This window comes from Centroberyx affinis, unplaced genomic scaffold (assembly GCF_046629955.1).
Source record: "Centroberyx affinis isolate AG114_WGS23_722 - 3 ecotype Tasmania unplaced genomic scaffold, CSIRO-AGI_Caff_v1 ptg000048l_1, whole genome shotgun sequence".
NCBI lineage: Eukaryota > Metazoa > Chordata > Actinopteri > Beryciformes > Berycidae > Centroberyx > Centroberyx affinis.
In genome coordinates, this window is record NW_027278761.1 from 73,306 (window position 1) to 98,919 (window position 25,614).

Sequence of the window (25,614 nt, forward strand, 5' to 3'; positions counted from 1 at the left end):
ATTTAATTTACAAGAAGTTAACACAATTAGAGAATGTAGAAGAATGACTGTTTTGATCATAGTTCCACTCTTATCTCTCTACCTACAATACAGATAGTCATGGGATTCTGGACAAAATCAATATCTATATCTAACAATATAAATACTGTCAGATTTTTGTCAGAGAGACAAAAATCTCATCAAATGGGGGTCTGTGGCTCTAATGTGGCCTGAAATAGGGTCCTTGATATGAAAAGGGTTGAGAATCACTGTTTAGAGGACAAGTTGGTGCTTGATTATTCAACTGAAGGAGAGGTTTTGTTTTCGTTACAAAACGACGCTCTCAACATATCCAGTGGGTGGCGGTATAATGCAACATTGGATCATATCTACCGTAAAAGTCAAAGAAGAAGAGTAAAGCGCACGACCAATCAGATTCTTTCGTATCCGGAAACAGCGTCAATTTAAATTGTGAGTGGCGTTGATTTTCTAAAAGTTTTTAGTACACCTCGAAGTTTTAGATAGAGTTATGTTATGTTAGGAGTTTATTGTTGATTTCCAAGGTGTTGAAATGGAGAGCACGAGCAGCCTTTCGCGACTTCTCGTCGGGCTTTCGGTGCAGATCAGTCGGAGTGACGGTGAGCTGACTTTGTGCCCCATCTATCGCCTAATAACGTTGACTGTCATGAATAAAGTCTGACTGGCGGTTTGTTTTTGTGTAAGCCAGGTCGAGTGCATCTTGCCAGCGTGAAATCCGTTGATGCCACCAAGTCCACCGTCATGGTGGAGTGGCACGAGAGGAACATATGCCGAGGGAAGGAGGTGAATGTCTCCAAAAAGAGCACACTTTGTAGTGAAAACGTTAACAGGCCTGCCAGTGACTGCCTACTATAAAAGCCCTTCACTTTGAAATATCCCATCATGGGATATTTGAGGGGTTTTGATGATGTTGACCTGGTATACTTCAGGTCCAGTTTAATATAGATCACTGGCTCGTTTCTCCTTGAGTTTGTTATTGACCAGTTGCTGCCAATATTGTAAGACATTGATGACCCATGTGTGTCTTTGTTGTGCAGGTTGAAGTGTCAGAGCTATGTGGACTCAATCCAGAACTGCTGGACCACATAAACTCTGTCACCGCCAAAGCTGCCACCCCTCCACGTCCTGCCCCAGGGAAGGCAAGTGCAATTTGGCTTAAGTTTCCTAGAAACAAGGATGTGAATCAGCTTGTTGCTTATGTCTTTTCACTTTGCACGAGTCCACAAGACTGCATTTAGAAAAGAATCGTACTTTTCACGGTCAGTCAATTTGAATGTCAAATGCTCGACTTTCTGTTTGTTTTTCAGTTGAGGTGGATGGAGCTAGCAGAAGTTTTGTGTTTATGTACATTTTGTATTCATTATCCTTCATTATTATGTATTCATATCCTTTATACATTCATTGTTCACACAGTGTAGCAACCTGCTATGAATGACATCAGCCTTGGCAAAGCTCAGAAAAACTGTTTGGAGATTATTTGCAGACTGGAATCAGTTGTTACAGAAGCACACCGAGCCTCTTATGTGTGAGCAAAATGATTGACGTACTGAGCGACTAATCCCTCTCTGTTTCTGTTTGTTTCTTCAATAGAAGTTTGAGGGTCGACTGCGTTCATCCAGGATTCCTGCCCCTCCCTCCTGTATGTAAATTGATGACATTATTTGTCTATATTGGTCACATGTTCAATAGTCTTTCTCCTAACTGCTTGTTTCCTTCCAAAAGCCTCTGCTCCAGCAGCCACCCGAGCTGAAGAGACAGGTCGGCATGCCATGCATGTTCCTCTGTCTAAACAAATGAATCTTGTTCCCTAATCACTCCTTTGTTAATGGGATCAGGCAGTACTTTCTGTTTTTCTCTATTAATCTGCTTTAAATTGTGGCTGATTAGAACAAGTATACAGTAGAAGAAGAACTTTCTTTGCTCTTATACAAAAGAGGAAAGAAAGAGGAGTGGTCAGTGGCATCACCAGTAATGAAGGTGTGACATGTACACTGGCGTGTCTTATCCATTAACAATGAAATAGAATTGAAAAGACCATTGGAAAATTCTCCATTTGTTTACCCATTTCTGACTCTGATGATACAATACACTCCTTTTTAGTTCCTAAGACTAACTGGTCCATAAAGTAAAGTTCTTAACTGTCAATTAGTGAAATCTTTATCTAAGAATGTGATTCAAGAGTTGGCATAATTATTTAAACACCTGTATCGCTAAACCCTCCACCTTTCTGTGCTCGTGTCTTTCACTCCTAACTCACTGCTCTGCATTATGGGTCTGTAAAATAAGTCTTGTTTTGTTTCCACTTGAATGGCAAACCTGTTGCTTTTGCTCACTTGTGATTTGTCAGGCTATAGCCATGCATGGTCTATCTTTCCATTGTGCACATGGTTTCAATGAGTTTGGATGAGGCTTAACCCCAGAGAAACAATAGTTAGCAAGTTTGAGACATTGACTAAACATTGAGCCAGCCACCATTACTCATTTTGCAGCAATTTGACTTGGATTTGTTCTGCTTGTAGTTGCCAGGAAGTCTCAGGCCAGGCAGACATGTCTGTTCCAGGTCCCTGCCCCTGCTGCAGCACCAGTCCCGACCCCAGAGTCTGCTCAGCCAAACCCAGAGACTCTCTACCCTGAGGTCCCTCCTGCATCAGTCCTCACAAACTCTGGTTGGTACTGGCTCTTCTGAAGGGTTTATAGGAAAAAGAAATCCACATACTGGAATTTTTTATTCCACATTGGCAATTAGGAATTGTTGATGTGAATGACTGATAACCACATCCCATGCCCATATGTTTTACACGATCCCTAAGGTACACATAGACATGACATATTAGTAATAGTATCACAGTGTATGGAAACTATTACATGGATTACAGTAGATCTTAACCCTCATTCTACCAACATGTTTAACATATAAGGACTACCAACTGGGGTCCCTGAGGACCCCAAGAAAAAACAACCATCATGGCAAAATGTTAACTTATTTCTTCTCAAAAAATTATTAGTTATGTAATTAATGTCATCTGAAAAAAAAAACAGATTATTATTATTTTAGGAAAGTTAAATTATGTAATGTATTTCTGACATTGAACATCATCTTACCTTAGGAAGAGCAGTATTTAGGGTCGTCGACAGAGCACATGAGGAAATCTGTGTCTACTGCATCTGTCTGTCTCCTTCAAAATGACTGACCAAGTCATTTTAAAATCATTCTATTAAATTTTTAAACAGTCTCCTTCCTTCCCCAGCGATTCCTAACCTGCAGCGCAGGAGGAACGAGGCCAAACAGTCCGCTCTGCCTTCCCTCAGTGAGGTCAGCAAGGAAAACGATGAGGCTGCAAAACCTCCCCCTGTGCCTGTAGTCACAGGTCAGTAGTGGATTTTACACACACGTTCATACACAAACCGCCTTTATAGTGTCATTTTAAATCAACAGGATTATTTAGTTCATATAGACATCGCTTTTATACACAAAGAGAGCCGTACACAATGAAGAAGGCAAGAGCCTGACCTCCTGTTCACTGATACAGGCCTGACAAGATCGCCTCATTTGTCTCTAGACAAGGATTTGGGGATGTTTGGGGCGTTTTCCTTCTATGCAGACGCATCATTTTCATCACACGTTCCTGAGTAGAGAAGAGCTGATTAGTGGATACAGTATTTTGCATCAGTAGATGTTGTGCATGTTAATTTTAACTTCTCCCTTATATCATTAATCTTTTTTATTTCTAAGGATGATAATGTTGGATATCTCTGTGCACTTCAGGCAGAAGGAGATCTGTGGCCCCCCAGGAGCTAAACAAGGGCAGCAAAAGGCTGTCTTGTGTTGCTAAGCCCCTGGACACACAGACCAAGAAGGGAAAGGTGAGATTATAGTTTTCTTTCTCATTCTTCTGTCTTTCTATCCTTGTCAAGTGGAAAGTGGTCTACTTGGCTATCATTTTAGATGTGGTGGTATGCCGGCGGGTGAAAAGACGAGTTCCTTGGATAACAAAATTTTGATTTAATTTCCCTTTGTGTCTCCTGTAGTTTGGAGAGGCTGCTCGACCCAACCAGAAATTCTACCAGATGATCGAAGAATTCAGAGAGACCCTGGAAATAACCCCCCTGTCAGCCTCTGACCCGGTAAGACTGGACTGAAAACACATGTGCCAGTCTGGGGGTTGTACTGTCATGCCATGTTGAACCCACAGAGTTGAACTGAATGTTTACAAGGACGGACGCAAAAATGCTGCCGCACAATAACCACAGATGGGAGTTGTGACAAAGTCAAAGTGAACGCTTCTTCCAAAAATGTCAAATAATGTCTGTTTGCAGTTGTGACATTTAGGTCAACGAATGTCACAGAGCTTGGTATATTTCTTCACTTGGACAGCTTCATTAGGTTTTGCCATTTTAGATGTGCACAGCTTTTGTTTTTTGTCTTCATTGTAAAATGAGCATAACACTTACTTTCACATACTTTGTTTTTGTACAGGTTGAAACTCATAGAATTTGTGTTTGCGTTCGCAAGCGGCCACTCAACAAGCAAGGCAAGTTGTGCATGATGTCTCACACATCCTGTATACAGTATGTTCTTGAGAAGAAAAAAAAAAGACTAATTGAAGGCATAGTTTTGTCCAAAAATAGTCAACTTTGTCTATTGGTTTGCAAGGAAATGCATTATGTGGCTGCTTTTGGAAAGCCCAGCCCAGAACGGAATTTGTATTCCCACTTGACTTTCTTGTTTTCTTATCCAGAGGTCACTAAGAAGGAGATAGATGTGGTTTCGGTTCCTGGGAACGGTGGTCTGCTGGTCCACGAGCCAAAACAGAAGGTGGACCTCACCAAGTACCTGGACAACCAGGTGTTCCAATTTGACTACTCCTTTGACGAGACCGCCACCAACGACTTGGTCTACAGGTAGTGACCTTATCTTACCTTTTCTCATGCAGCAGACCAGATCTGATCCCAGGTTTTCTGCGTGAGATGGCAAAGATGCACCAGTCGTTCAGGGGTGAATTTTCTTCCTGACCAGATGATGTGATTAAAGGTTCCTATGTTGACGTGTGTGTTAACACCACCTGCAAACAACTTGGTCTATAGGTAGATCTTAGTCGTGTTTAATGCATTATGAAATGCTCAATGTTTTGTTTTTTTAAATACTTAGGTAGGTCAATAAAAAGTTGGAAGACTTCATCTATAATTTTCATGCATGCTATCATTATTTATTCCTTGGTTGTGAGAGCATTACCAGAGCAAAGGCAGCAGAGACCTTTGTTTTTTTGACAGAAATGACACAATTTCTTTCCCACAGGTTCACAGCCAAACCTTTGGTCCAGTCCATTTTTGAAGGTGCCATGGCAACATGTTTTGCCTACGGCCAGACAGGAAGTGGAAAGACTCATGTAAGTCTAAGTATGCTTACTGTACCGGGGTTGAGTTGTCTAAAAGTTTAATTCGATATGCAGATTGGACCAAAACGGTGCTGGTGCTGTCAGAGTAGGGCAGTTGTAAATTTCGGTCTCCAGCTTCATAGAGACTTAAGCCAAAGGAACCATTGGAATATGGAGAAAAGGTTTTATTTTATTATTTATTATTTTATTATTTTATGCTTTATTTATTTTGATGTAAACAAATGAATCATCTTCTCATCAGTCAAATCGTCCTTGGCTCTGAAGACGCTTCAAAGTGTTAGTCTTTTGCACCCAAATCTCCAGTTATTGTTTGGGTTAAGGCCAGAGACTTTTCAGAACACAAATGTGTTTTCTAACATAGTGCTTTTTTCCCCTCAGACAATGGGAGGTGATTTCACTGGGAAGCACCAGAACAACGCTAAAGGCATTTACGCCTTGGCAGGTAGGAGCTAAATCCTCCCCAGTGGCTCGCAACTGTCCATTCCACAGACTCCCTAATATACCCATTTGGGTTTATTGGGGACTTTGTTTTGAGATCAAGGTTCCATCTGGTCATGGAATTCCTGGAACGTCATGGAATTGTGAGAGGTGTAGAATCATGGGATATCACGGGATTTAACATTTGAATCGCTGAAAAGGAATTATCAGAAGCATTTTTTCAGCTTGTTTGATGCACATTCTTCGCATTGGATTTGTCCCCCACTCACCCAGGATAGGAAATTCCATTGCATCTACGAGCTCAATTATTCTGACTAAATACACCCAGGATTAACCAAGCTACTTTTTCACATTAGAATCTCAATATGAATGATTGCTGCACTTTACTCTGTTTCAGCCCAGGATGTTTTTGCCCTTCTGAGCCAGAGGAGATATGCTAGTCTGGATCTTTGTCCTTACGTCAGCTTCTTTGAGATTTACAATGGCAAGGTAGGAATTACTCTCCGGGGGGGCTCCAAAACTGCATTAATGTAAAACCTTTGACAGAAAAAATAACCCACTTTCTATTGTCCGTATTGTCATGGTATCCTTCAAGTGAAATGTGCTTGTGGATTCAGGTGTATGACCTGCTGAATAAGAAGGCCAAGCTGCGTGTTCTGGAGGATGAGCGGCAGCAGGTTCAGGTGGTCGGCCTGCGGGAGGTGTGTGTGTCCACAGCAGAAGACGTCATCAAGATGATAGAGACGGGCACTGCCTGCAGGTACGTATGAGTGGAGAAGGTGTGTGTGTGTGTGTGTGTGTGTGTGTGTGTGTGTGTGTGTGGAGGTCTCTAAAGTAAGAGAAATATAATAATAATGAGGCACTTCAACTTAAAAACATAAGTTTCTTTACTGCCTTGAAATTGCAGGTTGATTGATCAAAGTTAATTTGTAGTTATGTAGTAAAGCTCACTGAGTGAAAAATCCACACTAAAACACTAACACATTAATATTGATTGGAAATATGTTCTTTCAACTCAGAATTTGTGTTGCTTCCTGAGTGATCAAGAAGGATGCGTTCATGTGTGTTCTAGTGGAAAACAACCTGACAATCGGTCTCAGTACTTTTTAGCATCTTCTCCGGATGTCCCGCTCCACTCATACATCACTCTACAGTTGATGAAATATGGTGTTAACGTGGTTGCCTTCTCTTTCCCTCTACCTCGCTGTCTGTCCCAGGACGTCGGGCCAGACGTCGGCCAACGCCAACTCATCCCGCTCACACGCCATCCTCCAGATTGTGCTGCGACGCAGTGACCGCGCCGCCACGCTGCACGGCAAGTTTTCTTTAGTCGACCTGGCAGGCAACGAGCGCGGCACGGACGTTAGCAGCAACGACCGCAGCACACTGGTCGAGACTGCCGAGATCAACCGCAGCCTCCTGGCTCTCAAGGTAGACTGGCTGACAGAAGCATGAATTACATGAATTAGTAGCTGAGCTGTGAAGAGAGAATATGAAGCGTCTTCTCTCTCCCACCTCAGCTGGGATGCAGATTAGCACCCTGACCCTCTCAAAAGGAAACCATTAACTCAAATATTTAATATGCATACACACCACCTGAAAGGCTGTTTAATTAGCAGTTAACCTGGCCTTTGTTGCATGCATCAGCTAATGAATTTGAACAGTTAATCAATGTATTTTTGCAATACTACTTTTCTTGCTTAGTGTACAGGTTTCTTGGGCCGGTAATTTAGAACATGTGAGATGTGACTAAAGATGCTTCCACTCTTCTTCCTTCAGGAGTGTATTCGTTCACTGGGAATGAACAGCGATCACATTCCATTCAGGATGAGCACTTTGACCAAAGTCCTCAGAGATTCCTTCATTGGAGAGAAGTCCAGGACCTGCATGGTGCGTTTATACAACACCAAACACACACCAAATCTGGCGTACCATTACTCTGGCACACAGTATATAGCAGCATAAATAGATAAAGACGACAACACAGTAGACTGTACAACAATAAGCACAAAGTCTGCCTCACTGTTACTCTGGTATTCGAATAGCACACAGTATATTAAAGCATAAATAGAGATAAAGAAGTCCACACAGTGGGTTACAATATCTTCTTTGATTTTGAATTGCAGTGTTTTGTTTACATGAGGAAATGCAATAGCAGGGTTGAAATATGATTGTAGTTAAACAGATCTTTATCACCATACTTGGAGAATCTTATTGAGACCATTATAAATTTTTAATGTCACTTACCTGCTAATGAGGTAGAAGATGAAACCTCAGAATGTGCTGTACCAATTTATCTTGAAAGCAAATCCTCATTGCTGCACGTACTTAGTAATATGTAATTCTTCAGACCTGCACTGGAACCAAACTAATCTTGCTGAGTATGCATTAGATGATTTGATTATCTGTTTGTCTATCTACCCCCTCTCAGATTGCGATGGTGTCTCCAGGCATGACATCATGTGACTACACAATGAACACACTACGCTATGCTGACAGGTACATAGTTTGTTTATTTAACCTCTCATGCCAAATAAGATCAAAATCATAAATGACTAGAAGGCACTCAGTGGACTGTAAACCCCATTCTCCAACTTGCAAAGCTGCAGCCTCCATAACGGTTTAAGTTTGTTTATCATTTGTCTTCTGGGTTTGATTTAGCAAAATATGACAAAATGGCACATAATTGCAATGCTGTATGCAGCCGACTTGGAAGTCGGAACAGCACATGAACACAGCATTATTGATATGGCTGAAAAACGAAAATCACCTCATGGCGAAAATCCCAGATCCAGATCACCACCACAGTCTAATCTAATCCTTGGTACCTGTCCACCACATTTCAGACAAATCCATTTGTAACTTTTTTTGAGATGCTAACAAACATAACTTTCTTCCAACTTTGCTGGCGGAGGTAATGATGACCGAGGAGGTCACTGTCAGAAACATCTCAGTTAGCCCTTTACTGTGATATTCAATATGTCTGGGTGCTACTGCTTTCAGTTCAACTGGTGGATTTTCTTGAATTGAAATATTAACAAACTTTCATCATGACAAGGACCTCCCACTCCCATTGGACAAAAAACTCCTTCCCCTCACCTCACTTTAAATGTCTTTTTCCCTCTTTGTCAGGGTCAAGGAGCTGAATGGCTCGTCCAAAGCTGGTGGAGCAGCTAAGGCACTAGAGCCCATGGATAGCTCATCAGAAGAGGTCAGGTTGCAAATAAATCCAGAATAGGGCTGGGCGATATGGACCAAAAATCATATCTCGGTATTTTTAGGCTGAATGGCGATACACGATATATATCTTGGTATTTTCTACGAAGTTGTAAGTAGGGCTGGGCGATATGGACAAAATCAAATATCACAATATTTTTGACCAAATACCTCGATATCGATATTGCGACAATATTGTAGGGATGACTATTGGTGCTTTCCCAAAATATTTACACAATGAGATTTTTGATAAATAATCATCAGTAATGTGGATATAATGACTAAGTGGGTAAAGGCAAATAATAGAACAGCTAGAACAGTCTGGTAAGTTCAGAAAATTACATAATTTTACTGTAATGCAGCCTTTAAAACCAGGAAAAGACACTTATGCCATATCACGATGTTACGATATCCAAAATCTAAGACGATATCTAGTCTCATATCACAATATCGGTATAATATTGATACATTGCCCAGCCCTAGTCCAGAATCAGTGTTAATATTTTGATGATGTATCATGTACAGCTTTCTGAAAGTCTGCTCTACTTTGCTGTAGGAGTCTGTGGATCCCAGTGTGTATGATGCCATATCTCAGGTGTCAGAGCTGGAGGAGAAGGTTTATGTGGAGCTCCAGGTATCATTTATTTTTCTCACTACTGTAGTGTCTATTAATCAGAGAAGACATAATGCCATTAAAAATTATTTAATTTGTTAATCCTCAGACCTCTTTCATTTTCTTGCTTCCCAGAGGGCCAATGAGCTTGTCAAGGCAATGGAGCAAATTTCGTATAACATTGAGACGGGACTTCCTGACCTGGTGGATCATGCCAGAAAACTACTGGGTTCGTTCATTTTTCTGTCCTATTGGTGCATGTGTCGGATAATACCCCCTTGCCATTCAGATTATATATAAATTCGAAACGTTCCTGTTTTAAAGCCCTAATCTGTGATTTCACTATAGGGCCTTTCACTGGTTTTATGTTTATGTTTGCAGAAGTAAAAGAAGTAAGTTAAGAAGTAAAACGGGTCTTCAATATGAGTTATAAATGGTTCTGAAAGGTGCAAAAGCTTAATTTTGTTTTAGTTGAAATCATGTAGCTGTGTTGTTTGGGCAGTAGATACAGGACCAATTTCTGTGTGAGTGAATGTAAAGTAGAATCTCTTCTGTCATCCACAGATACCGTGTTGGCTTTGCAGTCTAGTGTGGATCAAGAGCGACTGGCAAGGTTGAACCCCAACTGTCGCTGAGGAAAAACCCGCCCAGCCATCACCCAAGTCTTTGTTTTAACACAAAAAATGTGCATGTTTTGAGATGTTGCTCTTCGGCTTTTATTGTGATATGAACTACTCTTAATTATTTTTTTTTTCAATAAAATATATTCAAACACTATCTGCTCATTAAAAGGCAAAGGAAACAAATATTGTATCTGATTGCTTTACTTTTGTCTTCACTTGTTACCTTTAGCTGAAGTTTTCATGCCCCCAAAATGTGTGAAAGAAAGTCTATATGAAGAAAAGCAATGGTTTGCATGTGCCAGTTTTGTGTTTTCACAGTGACGTTTTCCTCACAAGCAATACCAATAGTAAGATGCTTTTCCTCATCCCCAAACAACAGATATTTGGCTTAAATAACATCCACACAGCTGCAGCGCTTTCTTCATTAAAGTGTACTTTTGCAACTTTCATCTAAATGCAGCTGTTTGGCTGAACTGTGAGTCGGCCTGGGGAAGGACATTCATCTCAGGTTGTTACATTTTAACTCGGTAGTAGAATTGCTTGATCTCTCCGTGGGGAGTTTTTGTTATATATTTAAAATACATTGAATTAAACATTTCCACATAACAACCTTCCTTTATCGGATGTAATCCCATGTGGGCAGATAAAGCCAATATTGAGTTTTACAATGTTTAATTTAATTTAATTTAATTGCAATGTACTAATTGTAGGTTATACTGTAGTTTATCACATGAAATCTCTTCAAAAATTACTTCTGGTAAAGTCTATGCAGTTAATTCTATTACATTATTTGCATTTCGTATCAGTGGACATTTTTATCTGACTTCATCCAACCACTCTGCTTGCACACAGTGACTAACAATAATACTCCCTTTATACAAAATATCATACTTGCAATGTTGTAACAGCAAATATGAATTGTATGAAAATTAAGAAACTAAAATAATCTTCCAGCAGTCTTGGATAATGAACTATTAGGTAGTAGGCTGAGCTGAGGTTTAGTGAGTCAGAAGACAATTCTGTCACCGAGCAGCCGCTCTGCTGAAGTGTCTTTGAGCAAGACAACCAGTCTCTACCTGCTCTGTAGGAGACCCTGTGATTCAGCCCACCTGTCAAGGGAGACAAGTGAAAGGAGACTTTCCCTACAGAGATTAATAAAGTATCACATCAGGTCATCTAGTTGGATACTGCCCTGAATTTGATCACAATTTGAACATGACAGGATAACTCAGAAAAAAATAGTATGGAAACATTATTTAACAATTTCTGCTAAATCACTACTGTTAGCATTACAGAATGGAGACAGAGGTACATGGTAGAATACATTCATTTCAGGAAAGTTGGCTAAATCTGAGTTTGAATTATTGATTTGTACTGAGATTCTGCACAGTCAAAAAAGGTCTACTCTCAGTCAAACAGGCAAAGCTGGCGATGGTGTAAAGTCTAGACTAACAAAGGCCAGTACAGTGCCATGATAAAGGAGATGTTGGAAAATGCACCTATGTGAATGAAAAGCTAAGGAGACCGAGACATTGAGTAGAACCAATGAGTTCTCAGAATTATGATCAGAAGAAGGCCAGGTCGCTGAAAATTTGTCAAATCAACTTGTCTATGCTGAGAAGTAGTCAATATTTCTCCCACATCTTGCAGGTTTATTTCTCGTTTATCACATTATGGCAATTGCCATAACAAATGTGTATTGTGTTGTCATGGTACTGCATTGCCCTCTCTGTTAAATTTAGCGCATAAAAGGATTAAGCAGTTTACAAATGAAACAAATGAATGACAAATGAATTCAGCCTTTTTTTAATTATACTTTTTCTTCTGAAAAAATCCCTTTCTGCTGACTAACATCTCAAATGTTTGAACCCACGACTTGCTACCTCTTACTTAAACTGTCGGAGTACCGTTTCCTTTAGTCTACAGATGTGCCCAGATTCTACTAAATGCTAATTTACTGCACCTCACCCATTTGACCGCAGGAATCTCGCTGTGTGTTTGTTTGTCCACATGCCCCCTCTCTCCCCACACCCATGCAAACCAGGCCCGGGAGTTCAGTCCCCCATGACATCAACAAGCAAAGACAGCTGGAGAATGACCCATAATGCAGTTCAGCCTTGCCTTCAGTGTGGGAGGCTTCCATTTCCCCCCCCCCTCTCTCCCCCACCCCTTCACGCCCCCCCATCCCCTCTCTCGGCCTCCAAACCTCCTAACTATACACAAGCTGGACTTATGTATACACATTCCCCGCAAGCGAACGCTGACACATGACAAATCAAAGGTCTAATAAACAGCTTGTGCCGAACAATTTCCCCCCACCACCAAAGGATAAAAATAAACAAATCTGTGTCGGTCGGGCCGGCCAGGCCGTTTGGTGGGTCTGTCTGTCGGTGACTGGGTGGCCCGGGCTGCTCGGTGTGAGGCCTGGGACGGAGCCACAACTGTTTCCTGTGAGCAGCCCAACCCCCCCACAACCTCTCGCAACTGGCTTAGTGGGTGGTATTCCCCTCCCCCGTCTTCTCCTCTCATCCTCCCCCCAACCTTTACACCCCTCCACTGCTTTCCTCTCCTCTCTCCCTCAGCCCCTCATCCAATCCTCTTTACCCCAAGCCCTCCTCCACTCCTCCCCTCTTCACCTCCCTTTCCTCCTAGCACTCAGTCAGCCCATCCATTCTCACAGGCTAGGCCCAATGCTGAACACTTCCCCAATGGCCTTGTACGGGACAGTGCTGAACTCCTGTCTGCTGCAATTTTGTTTAAGTTGTCATTCTTTATTTGCTTTAGTCGGTTATGATGATTCGTGTGTGTGTGTGTGTGTGTGTGTGTGTGTCTGTTCTTAATTGTTTCATCAATGGCATGTATTCATTTGAACTCATGATCTCGGGCCTCATTTATCACAGGTCGTTACGCACTTGTGTTCTGCACTTTTGCATGATCACATCCAAGCCAAACTTTTGATTATGAAAAGTTGCTCTTGATGTGAAAATCGATGCTTTACTCTGATTTCCTCCAGTCTTGTAAAACTAGCTTTTATTGTTATCCAAAGTATTAATGTAATAGATCGCCTAGCATTTCTTTTGTGTTGTTATCACACTCTTTGAAATGCTATCCAGTGGAATCTAGGAGAAAAAAAAACACTTAATGTCTTTAATTACTGATGCAGATCTAGAGATGAAGCAAGTGTGTGTGTGTGGAGGGAGGAGGGAGGAAGGGTAGATACTGGTTTTGTATACTCAATGTCTTTAAGACACTTTGAACCTCTTGTATTTGAATCGTTCATGATTTGGATTGGTTTATTGGATTCAAATAAACATGTGTGTGTGTCAGTAAGTCTATCAAATCTCAGTATTCGGGTGGTCCTTATCTTCTCACAGCCTTTTACATGCCGTCTGTCTGACCCCACAACCACAGGGATGAGAAAGACTGAGTTTGCTGTAATGGTGAATGTCTCACTGAAAGAGTTTTTTTCACTTACAGAGCACAATGACACACTGTAATAACTGTATAAACGCTTTTTGCTATCTCAACTAACTTTGTATGCGTTAGAGAATCCATGTGCGTGTGCTGCATTCTTGTGTTCATGTGTCACTCCAACTAGCAAGAACAGATAATTATCCATTTTATAACTCATTATAGACACTGGAAAACGAGAGAGGTTGACCTGCAACAAAGGTCATGAGGTGAATTCAAAGATGATGAAAACACGCTGTATGTGTCATAGCCTGCTGACCCTGCAGCATGGGCTCTTCCTCACGCACACACAACGCTCGCCAGCATAATAGACAACTCTGACATACACATCCGTGAGCAAATGTTTTCTCATGCTGGTAAGGAGTCAAAGTTTTGCTCAAGGACACTTCAGCAGGATGGAAGTTTGCTGCCAGCTCTTCCCTTTGAGTGGTAGTCTCTCTACGCACTCTGCCACCGTGCTGCCTGGAGACTGCAGCCGTGGAAAAGTAGTAAACCAGCGGAGTTTCAAGGTGCTGGTTTCTCAATCTGGAGAGTCGGTGGTGGCAGTGGTTGATTTGAGGAAGGAGGGGGCCTTGTATCTGTTGGCCCCGAGTCTGTTTAACTGCTCCCCTTTTTCCAGCTGTCCAAAGGCATATTTTCTCAGTGTAAAGAAAATTGGCAGAGGCCATGGCTGTGTTCCCATCACCTCTATACAGACTAAATAAACACACATGCATACGTGTGTGTGTGTGTGTGTGTGTGTGTGTGTGTGTGTGTGTGTGTGTATGTGTGTGTACATACACACATAGACATGCGTGAGCACACTCTTACAAACCACCCAGGAAGCTTGACAGACTGGTAGAGGAGAAAGAGGGGGAAAAGGAGAAGAAAGGGAGAGAATGAAGAGGAGTACCAGGGTCCCGGTTTCTCCACTCCTCTGCCTCTCTTTCCTATCACTCTGTCCTTGAAGCTCCTCTGCCTCTTTGTTTGTGTGGTTTGAGTGGGAGTAAATGATAGCAATTTTGCAATTCTCTCACACACTCAGCATTTAATGTCCATCCTTTAAGTCTTTAAATGTCTCATTTTTTGGGGCCTCAAAATGGGTCGTGGGGAAATTAAAATGTTTCCCTAATTTATTTTTTTTTGTGTTTTCTTGCCAAAGCTTCCAAAAATCCCTGATCTAAGCTACGATGAAACTCTATAGGCTAGTAGCAGCAGTTTAGGCACAACAAAGGGACTCATTAGTGCACAGAATAAATTGCAGGCCACATAAAATGTTTTTAAAAAAAATGATGTTTGAAAACCACTGCTTTTATTCATGCTGTGCATTAAGGACCAGATGTGAAGGGAAGGTTTCAATAAGAACATTGTATCTATTGTGAACCTTAGGAAAATTTTGAATGTGCAGTAAAGGTACTGTAATTGTCAAACATGAATTTCTATGAATGCTTATTAAGTTTTTATGTTTTCTATTACAAAATTATTTAAAGGGGAAAAAAAAGGAAGTTGCTGTAAATTAGGATGTGTTCTTGGTATGTGGTGCATTATACAATATGACCAGCAGAGAGCAATCTAGCTGCAAACAGAAAGCAATATACTGGCAGTTACAACTTACTCCTCACTTGAGAATAAGAGCCAACAGCCTACTTGGCATGTGAGCCAGTATCAGAAAAAGGTCTTTCCTCTAGTAAGTGTATTTTTCTACTGTATTGTCCAATTGGGTCTGGTTTGATTTATCTTTTCATAATTGAACTTAGAGTACGTCCAACAAACACCCGACAGCAGGAGCTTTAAAACTGAACTGAGCAAGTAGTGAAGCCGGAACATCGGCTCATTAAAGCATATTAGTATTCTTGGCATGTAGAGACCCACTGAAACATGCCAGTGACCCATTTTGGTTCTCGGCCCATCATTTAAGAAATGCTGCCATGTAGACAAAGCTTACTCTTCAAACATCAGTTCAAGCAGTGAAATAGTTCAAGAAGCAGTTTGTTCACATTTGAGCTGTGCCACCCACACCCCCATCCTGTGCCCACGGCCACCTAAGTTTGTCCAGCTGGCAAATTTTGTTTGTTTCTTCAACTATAATTTGTTTATTTGTTTGGTGGCCACAGTAAAGAGTGGTCAGGCTTGTACACACAGCTGGAGACACATCGCTACAGGAACTGCTTGTCTGGACCCAGGTTGGCTTGACCTGCAGTACCACAACATCAGCACAATGATGGCAATCAATACAAACCATTTCATACCGACATATTATTAAATTATTAGATTATGAAGACAATTTTAGTAGAAACATGATGCAGATTAGACAATGAAACATTTTTTTTTGTTTTTATCACTCTTTTGTTTATGCTTAGCGTGGTGACAATGAATGGTGGATCTCAATTAGCTGAATTTGTGTTGTTTAAGAATTGCTGGCATGTAAAATGGTACAGTGACACACTTTGTGAAGTGAATCTGGAATGGATTTTCAGTTACATAAGGTTTCATCACCACAGGTTGGCTTGTTAGCCGTCATGCTCAGGAGAGAAGCAGAAATGTGTCCTCCTGGTCCACTGGACGGGGCAACCCTCAATGAAGCTTAAATATGGTGCTAATATGAAATACATCTGTGTGTGTGTGTGTGTGTGTTTGTGAATGTGCTCCCATGAGTGTATGTTCTTATTCAAGTCTGTGTCTACGTGTGTCAGTGTGTTCACATGCGTGTGTGTGTGTGTGTGTGTGTGTTCGTGTGTCTGTGTGTGTGTGTGTGTGTAAAATGAGAGAGAATCTATGAAGACCGCAGTGAATTAGTCAAAGCATATGAGTGTCCCTGTTCTGTCCCTCTGCATTCTGACCTTCCTGTGGAGGAGTCACACATGGGGCAGGCAGCGTAGCTCAAACTATAGGACCAGGAGGGGTGTCCTGCTTGGCCCCAGAACCAGTGTTTGATTCCTCTAACTACCTCTGTTTGGATCAATCTAGGCTGGATCCAGTTGGGGATCACAGCTTCCCACAATCAGGCTCCGTTTCAAAAGCTGACATGGGACCAATTCTCCTGTCCCGCCCCATGTAACACTGAAATTTTATGTTCCTGAAGCAGCATACATTTTTGAATGCTCCACTTGTCTTCTTTAATACTTTCTATCAATGTTTTTTTATGCATGCATTATTTTCTTTTATATTTCAACATATTTTTATTCTCACAGACCATAATCACTTCTAATAGTTGTTTTGGTTATCACAAGGCCCCCTGCTGGTCATGTCATGTTTTGTAGCTCTTGGAGGTCCTAAAGGATGCAGTAGCAGTCATCATACCAAACTTTAATCCTGTATTATGTATCTATCCATCTATGCTAATGCTGCAACAGCCATATCTCAGTGAATCAAAATCAGTGTGCAGTAACACAGAACTGCTCAAATAACTACTTGTCCAAGCAGGATCACTGCCTTCCAATGGCTGAACATTTTTTTAAAACAAATTTAACAAATTTAAATTTTCCAAATCTCCTTTTGGGGCTTCAGCTACATGTGCAGTAGGCCTACAGCACTAGTGCAGCAAGGTTGCAGTAAAAACAGGGACTTCTATAATAGATACATGTGTAAATCATTCACTCAATTGGCAACACCAATACCAAGACAGTTAAAGTGATGAAATCTGACATGTCTAGTGAATAGCTGGACATGTAGGCACTTTTAAGACATGTCCTGTGGGCTACAGTACTGGAATACCTTAAGAGTTAGTGCTTTACACCCACCCATACATACATACACACACACACACACACACACACACACACACACACACACACACACACACACACACACACACACACACAGTGCAGCTCTTGCTCTCTCTGTTTCTCCATTTGGTCAGTAACTAGTCCACAGGGCCACTCTGTCGCTCACAATTTCCCTGTTGGTCCTCATCAGTTTTCCTGCTGAAACACTCCGTCCTACAGAGAGCAGAGAGCGCCTGAAAAAAAGGAAAGGAAAATAAAGTTTTAAGCTTGGAACTCAGTTAAAACTTTTCCATTGAAAACTTCACTGAAAAAATAAAAGAATAAGTCTGAAGCAAAGTTTTATCCATGACTGTGAAATTAGCCCAGTAAATTCTATTCTTGAATTCAATCAATTTCTTTTTATGAACCATAAAAAATAAAGATTGAGATACTGCAGGCCTGCACATAAGCTCTTTAAACGAACACCAATCAAAACCGCCAACCGCGAATAGCGCAGAAATGTGTCAGTGTGCTTTTGAAATTAATCCTTAAAACCCACGAGTGTTTTCCTTTTTTCTTTTTATAGGGCTGGGTCATGTGTGTGCTTGCACAGTGCAGGATACAACATGTGGTCCGCAAAGTTCCCAAAGCAAAGCTACACCTACACCCAGAGTTAAGAGTCAGCCGCCCCCCAAACCATACTGAAAGGATGCCATGTTGATGCCAGAGAAAGCCTTATACATCAGCCTTGCCCTTATGTTAAAATGGGGCCACTAGAAAAATTAAATGCAGATGGCTGTAATGACATCTGATTGTTATTTTGAAATGAAAAACTGTGTCTAATGGCTTTTGGACTACACAGAAGCCACAGAGTCGCTTATGAGCGTGTAAGTTGTCGCTGAACAGCCTAAAAGAGCAACTCGACTTTTTTAAAATTGAACATTGCATTTACCCTATAGGCCGACCCTAAACACTGGGACAATCTGAACACAATTTTAGTTTGTGTCAAATGTTGGGGAACGATAGTCAAAAAAGGTTTGCAACCTCTGATTCTACATGGTGTAAATTCATTCTGTCTGTGCATTAAAGTAATAAGCTGTCACATTTTCATTGAAATAAATTCCCATTTTGCCACTCTCTATTGTTGATTGATAGAACACAAGTCACCTATAGTATATCCAGTTCATGAAATGTTTTACTTTTCCTGTTCTAAACACCCAGTGTCAGGTGGGTCTTTCCTGGGAAAAATTATACAGAACACAGGGAAGTTATGCGTGATTCGTTACTGAAAGAAGCAACGACCGTTTGTTTGGAATAAATAGACAATCTCGGTAGTTAGCATGACCAACAATCGCCATCGTAGCTGAACAGACAAAGAAAAGAAAAGACTGGTATCTACAGAAGACGACGTCATAGTACTGGCAACACTGACTGTCACGTGATCTCTGGGAAGTGCAGAACAAAAACATCACAGCAGCCACCACTTATCACCAAAGATGCCACCAAAAAAAACAAAAACAAAAACAAGAATCTTGCACATTACCACTTCAATTCACAGACAAAGGATTACACACTAATGAGGCAGTGAATGAAAATTGTTGCAGTTCTGATACCTTTTGGAGCTCACTGTACATACATGGATCTACATTTGTGTGTTGTGTATTTATGATGCAATATAGCATGCTTTATTGACTGTCCTCTTAAAATCAATGGCCTGCATTGTTTAATTATTTAATTCATTTAGTACCCTAACACCCTACCATTACTGGGTCCTGGTGAATGGACCTTGGGCTGGTTAGCTAATGTACTACACCTCCTATAAATAGGGACTATAATGAGCAACATTGTACATAAGTTTTATTGTAAGTGCTCCCCAAAGGTGTTGATACCATTGTTTGCCTTTCCCCGTTCCAGAGACAATTATTTACCAGTCCCTGAGGACTGAACATATTGAGAAACCACAATCATGCATGCTGTCATTTATAGTTTATCCTCTGGTTTGCCTAACTTACTGTAGTGTAAGGCTCTGCCTTATTGCTCCCCAGCCTGCCCCAGTCCTCCTCCTCTCCTCTTCACCACATGAAATGGTTGTCTGTGCCAGCCTAGCGCTGGGCCTTCATTAGCTTTTACTACCCCACTTGGATGTGTTTAGCTTTGCTCTCTTTCTCTCTCTCTCTGTCTGACTGTGTGTGTGTGTCTCTCTCCCTCTGTATGCGTCTGTGTCTGCATATGTTTAATTACCAACCCCCGCCCTCCCTTTGGAGTACCCCACAATGCCATGCCACCATATCATTACACTGTGGCTGCAATTTAAAGACTCCACTCACACATACACACACACACACACACACACACACACACACACACACACACACACACACACACACACACACACACACACACACACACAGACCAACATACACTGGCTGGGCTGCAAATTGTAAAGAGGAGACAGTGGGGTACTGCAGAAAGCCGCTTCAGCCCCTGTGTGTCCCCCTAAAATGGACTCCTCGAATGGAAACACATATGCACACACATGCACAGAGTGATGAGGAGAGAGAGAGAGAGAGAGAACATGAAAAAGACAATGAAGGATGCAATGCCACAGCGCAATATAGCGCAACGCAACACGGCCGATCCACAACTGCGTCTGGCGTTCAAACTGTTATTGTTTGAACTAAACAAACCACTTCTAAACACTAGGCCCCTGCCTTACGAGGCTCATATTTAGGCCCTTCTGTAAACAGCCAAGCACAGAATGAATCAATTAAAAGGGCATTACGCTGGTTCCTGTTTATTTAAAACATGTTTACACTATACGGGCCCTCCCGCCTGCCTGCATGATTGCCTGGAACTTCGTATTCCTCCTCCTCCTGCCCGCCCCCCCAATACCCCCGGTCATGGCCAAGGTATATCAAACACACCCCCACACACACACACACACACACACACACACACACACACACACACAGACACACACATCATAGATTACAAACACATTTGTTAGTTTGAGGAGCGTTTTTAGTAAATATTGATCTCGTTCTTCCTCTGTTTCTGCGAGAGATGATTAGAAGAAGTCAGTCGGAGCAACAATCTGGGTTATGGGTGACTGAGTGAAAACACACCCGGTGCATGAATACATACAGCACATGAGCACTTCTGCTTGGGAGATGCGCTATACAGAATATTCACAGAATGGTGGGTGAGCAAATGAATGGATGAGTGAGTGAGTCAGTGATTGAGGGAGTGAGTCAGTGAGTGAATCAACATGTGGATGGATGGGTCAATGGAGGATAGAAGAATGGATGGATGATCTTTAAAAAAAATTGGAATACCTACAAACGTTGAGTGACCAGATTTAATTTTAAAAATCTGCCTGTATAGTAAAAATCATTCAGAAATTGCAGTCAGGTCACTATAGAGAGCTTTACTCACATTACTGGTATTTTAATCATCTTTCACTTTACAGGTCTTAGCACTTTGACCATTTTTTCCACTGACTTACAATGGAGAGAGGATGATCTTAATACTGCAATGCATTTAGGACACTTGGTAATATTTCTTATTGCCATGTGTCAAAACACATTTCATTAACATTTAGACCCAACTGTTTGTAATTCACAGTTTGCAATTCACAAAGACAGGCGTGAAAATTCCACATCACAGTTGTTCTCAGATGTTCTCTTGCAGTGCTCTTCTCTTGATAAACTGGCTCGGAAAGCAATTTTGTGCTTAATTAGTTCAAGATAAACTTCTTGCAGTGTTTAGGGGCCAATGCTCAAACCTCCAAGAACTGTACAGCAGATGTCTCAGTGTCCCATGGATATTGCCGCTTCACAAAAAACATCAAGCATTCATTTTTTTTTTTATATCCATCACTGTGTAGTGGCTTTGAGAGAGTTGTGAGTATCGAAACAAAGCGTTGCTTTGGAAGTGAAGGCTCTGAGAAACAATCGCCATTCCTCAGATTTGTGTGGTATGTCACCCTGAAGTCTGCTTTCTCACTGGCTTTACAGCTAATTCCCCCATTCTTCTCTGCTGCGCTTAGTGCAAAAGTACAAACACATACACCACCCCCTTGCTTCACACAGGCATGCATGCTAGTGCTTGTTTTGCACACACACTACACACACACACACACACACACACGCGCACACACACTTTTCTTTACTAATCAGCCCTATTGAATTCCTACAACAATGGGCGCTCATCCTTGGGCCACCCAAGCAGCGCACACACGCACACACACACACACACACACACACACACGCTCGCACGCACGCATGCACACACACACACACACACACACACACACACACACACACACGCACAGACACACACAACAAACCACCAGCATCATGAGTTAGGTCTTTTGTTCCTTCATTCTGTTTTCTTTTCCTCCATTGATCCCTCCACACACAGGTCAGGAGTTGGTATGGGAGATCCTGTTATCAGCTGCTATCTGGGCCCAAACACTGCAGGCTGCTGGAGCTCCTCCTCCCAATGTGAGCTGCAGTCCTCGAGCTGCTCTCTGCCCACCTCACCCTGCGTTACTATGAATGAGCACACATGTACAGAGGTGTAAAGTTGTATTTTTGTGTGGTTGATGATCGCATCAAGTCCCTGACAGTGAAGCTCCTGACTCCCTCCCTCTCTCTCTCTCTTTCTCTCTCTTTGTATGTCAATCTTTCTGCATTACACAACACACATAGGGCTACATCCCTTCAAAAATGTATGTGTGTACAAAAAATATATAGATCTCTGACTCATTTTCTGTACCCTTATCTCTGTCTCCCTACTGCCACTCTTTAGAAAAACTTAAATACTAAACTGTCTCGGAAAAGTTCAGAGAAGAGATGCAGAGGAGGGTAATGCTTTCAAAATGTTTTGCAGAATATGAAACTCCACCCTCTCGCCTGTGTTTCCTGACAAAGTGCAGCCATCACACCACTTCCCTATTTCTTGGCTGTGGTGCCTGAGATATCGCTGTGCCAGGTAGAGGAGCGAGAGAGGTGAGAGAGAGAGAGGAAAATAAACAAGCAGAGCTTCTTTACCAACTTCGTACCATCGGCCACACGACACAAACGCAGCTTATGTCATCACCACAGGAAGACATTTTTAATGGTACATCAGAAATACACACTTCCAACTTCCTTTCACATCCTTTCACATCTTCAATCTGGATAATTGATCTCTGACATCAGACTATTTTTTCTGCTCAGTCAGAAGAAAAAAAATGATTCTATGGATCTATATGATAGTTTGAACAAAACGGTTTTACACAGGATTAAATAAATCTGAATGCAGATGAAACACATCTTGGGAACTCCTCAACATGACAAAACTATCAAAACAAACAAACTAAAAAAAAAAAAAACTCATTGGAGGAAAAGAAAGCAGATGGTTACGTGTTTCAGTGTGACAGTAGTACAATACCTTCTAGCTGATTTACCCACTACACCCACATTTAAACAGTATCCAATCTGTGGAACAATAGAAGCAGAATCGCAGCACAGGTTAATGATGAGGTGATACATTAATGATTCCCACAGTGGAGATCCTCTCTTTACTTGACCTCTCCACAGGGGGGTCAGAGGTCAGAGGTCAGACACAGAACAACACTGCTGGAGCTGGTAGGGATTCAGTTTCTTGCTAAAGGACACTTCAGGAGGGTGAATTCTTCAACCTATGTTCTCAAGTTAAAGGATGGTCTCCCTACTTGTCACACCACCCTGCTGCCCCCTTAACTATGATGGTAGATTTAAAAAACCTAAATGTACTTTTCTTAACCCAAAAACATAAAGAAGTTCAGCTCCACCCCAGAAGGCTGTAAAGTTATCTCTTCTCTCTTATCTGATGTACTCCTGTATAAATATGCCATATCCCTGTGGGAAACTCCAGGATCCGCTAAAGTATTTAAGTGTGTGTGTGTGTGTGTGTGTGTGTGAGAGAGAGAGGGAGAGAGGGAGAGAGAGAGAGAGTAATAAGTTCAGGTGTGCCTTTACGATTTTACTACAAATCAACATTTCAATTTCCATTCAAATCTAATTCCTTTCTAATTCCTTTCTAATTCCTGTGCAATTCCTGTTTCTTGATAATTAAAGCAATTTGCTCCTGGGACGTTTCCTTTAAATCAATATTAAGAGGTTCCTTGGAATTTTGTGTCTTTCCTTAGTGTACCATGAAATTAAAATGTTTTATAATTACTGCTACAGAAATTAGGTGGGGGACATTACATTTTGCCAATAATAGGGCGGTACAGTGGCTCAGTTAACGCTGTCGACATATAATCAGGAATAATCAGGTAAAGAAAATCTTTGTTTTTTTTCACCAATAATAAATTCCAAACATTGTTTTGTGTCAAGCAAGGGATTTCACAGCGGTCTACATTTCATTGGGTATTTGATTGTAATGCTTTGCTTTGATTTGAATTCCTATAAAGTGCTGTTCGCTGTATTAAGTCTATAAAAACAGTTTAGTAACCTGAAAACTATCCTTCCCCAAGTGCGAGGTGTTTTCATTATCATTTCACTGAGCTGTGTTTAACGTTAAATAGAATGTCTGGATAACACCAGAGGGCAAATTTATTCTTATTGACTCCCAGTAACTCTCAAACCAAATCAACCTGTGCAAGATGGTTTACAGCTTTGGGATATGTGTAAAATTATGTTCTTAATAAATTAGCTTTGTTTTTTGATCCGTCCCTTTAAGTTCTCAACAATCTTCAGTACACAATGTACATTATCTCAGCTTGTGTTGAAGTAAGCAGCCAGCTATGAAAATTGTGTTGTACTGTGCGCTTCTATATATGTGTGTGTGTGTGTGTGTGTGTGTGTGTGTGTATGAGGCTGGGTGAGGGTGGGGGTGCATGACAGTAACTTCAAAAGACTGAGGTATCAGATTCAGACATGGGCCGCTTTGCTCGGCCTGACAAACGAGGAGTTGTTGTGTGTGAAGCGAAGGAATTTACAGCATCTACCTTTCATCTACACAGGTGGGCCTGCTGTGTGTGTGTGTAGCTGTGTATGTGGAGGTGAGGGAGTGTGTATATACAGTATGTGTGTGTGTGTGTGCGTATGCGTGTTTTGGATGTGCGTTTGTGTGTGTATGTGGGTGATAGTGCACATGTGTATGCGTCCATATGTGTGTGTGTGTGGGTGTGTGTGTGTGTGCAGTGGCAGAGAAGTAGACAGACGAGTCACAACAATGATCCAGGAAGCCAGTCATCCCAGACACTTTCCAGACAGTTAAATGCTCCAGTTCAATGGCTCTCCAGTTTTTATTCATTGTTCATGAATTAAGATTTGTAGCAGTCGAACAACAAGAACAACAAGAAAATCTGACCCAAAAAAAGTCCTTAAAGGAAGATACCAATGACATCTACAGTTACAGCCCATTTTTTTCTAACTATGTGTAGTTTACATTTTCCCCAGTCATTTTGTAATGCATGCTGTATGTGATTCGTTTTTTAATTGTTTTTTAAAGTGAAACTTTACGGTGTCAAACCTAGCTTGAAATTAACTGTTGTCCCGGCTAACAAAGACGCCCTAACTACAGACATGGATGTGACAATAAAGTTTGCAAGGACACATATTTTGAGGGATCATTTCCTGGAAGAGACTTCCATTTCTGCCTGTGGGTGTCAGGTGATTGGCAGGAAGCAGAATGTAATGTAATGTAACTCGCTCATATGAAAACACTCAACTCACACACACTCTGGCACAATGAAATAATAAAACAGAAACTTTGACGAAACCAAATTAAGGCTCCGTGTTTACTGTGATGGATTATGGCAACAGATGGAAGGTAGGAAAACAAGCATTGACATTTTCAACTACACTGGACCACCAGGAGTAATGTAAAGGAGAGGGACCACCGAGACTATTGGCACCAACTTGTATTATCCTTTAACATGACTATATACTGTATATCTTCCCCTCAAACATGAAAACATCTGATCAAATCTGATAGTTTAGTGAGGTTTTGTGAACATCATCCTATATGTGGCATGGATCAGATTTATGAGTCCAGACAGGCATGTTGAAACAACTCACATGTATGTTGAATGTCAGATGGAGCCTCATTCATAAAATCTACTTGGATATAATTTTCAATGCAAGAGATCACTTTGTTCTTTAAAAAAATTCTACACTTGG

At 41.4% G+C, this 25,614-nt stretch overlaps 1 protein-coding gene across 2 annotated transcripts; it reads left to right on the top strand.

Annotated features, from left to right (window-relative positions):
• Positions 1–439: 439 nt before the first annotated feature.
• LOC139643350 (kinesin-like protein KIF2C) lies at positions 440–10,460 on the top strand. 2 transcript variants are annotated; one of them, XM_071518485.1, is made up of 22 exons: positions 440–617; positions 707–801; positions 1,056–1,157; positions 1,609–1,657; positions 1,741–1,776; positions 2,538–2,684; positions 3,267–3,386; positions 3,785–3,882; positions 4,048–4,143; positions 4,496–4,550; positions 4,758–4,920; positions 5,315–5,405; positions 5,793–5,856; positions 6,250–6,341; positions 6,470–6,612; positions 7,070–7,283; positions 7,632–7,742; positions 8,284–8,351; positions 8,985–9,063; positions 9,625–9,702; positions 9,817–9,910; positions 10,246–10,460. In XM_071518485.1, exons 1-22 carry the CDS (start codon positions 551–553, stop codon positions 10,314–10,316), a joined length of 2,133 nt encoding a protein of 710 aa, XP_071374586.1. In that variant the 5' UTR covers positions 440–550; the 3' UTR covers positions 10,317–10,460. The 2 variants fall into 2 exon arrangements, with proteins under 2 accessions (XP_071374586.1, XP_071374595.1); XM_071518494.1 differs by lacking the exon at positions 1,741–1,776.
• The last annotated feature ends 15,154 nt before the right edge of the window (positions 10,461–25,614 follow it).

Bases quoted from the DNA above. Each gene is read 5' to 3' on its own strand.
- LOC139643350 (XM_071518485.1), top strand. From the start codon at position 551: ATGGAGAGCACGAGCAGCCTTTCGCGACTTCTCGTCGGGCTTTCGGTG. The intron at 1,658-1,740 runs GTATGTAAATTG...TCCTTCCAAAAG, and splicing joins GATTCCTGCCCCTCCCTCCT to CCTCTGCTCCAGCAGCCACC. The intron at 4,551-4,757 runs GCAAGTTGTGCA...TTTCTTATCCAG, and splicing joins GCGGCCACTCAACAAGCAAG to AGGTCACTAAGAAGGAGATA.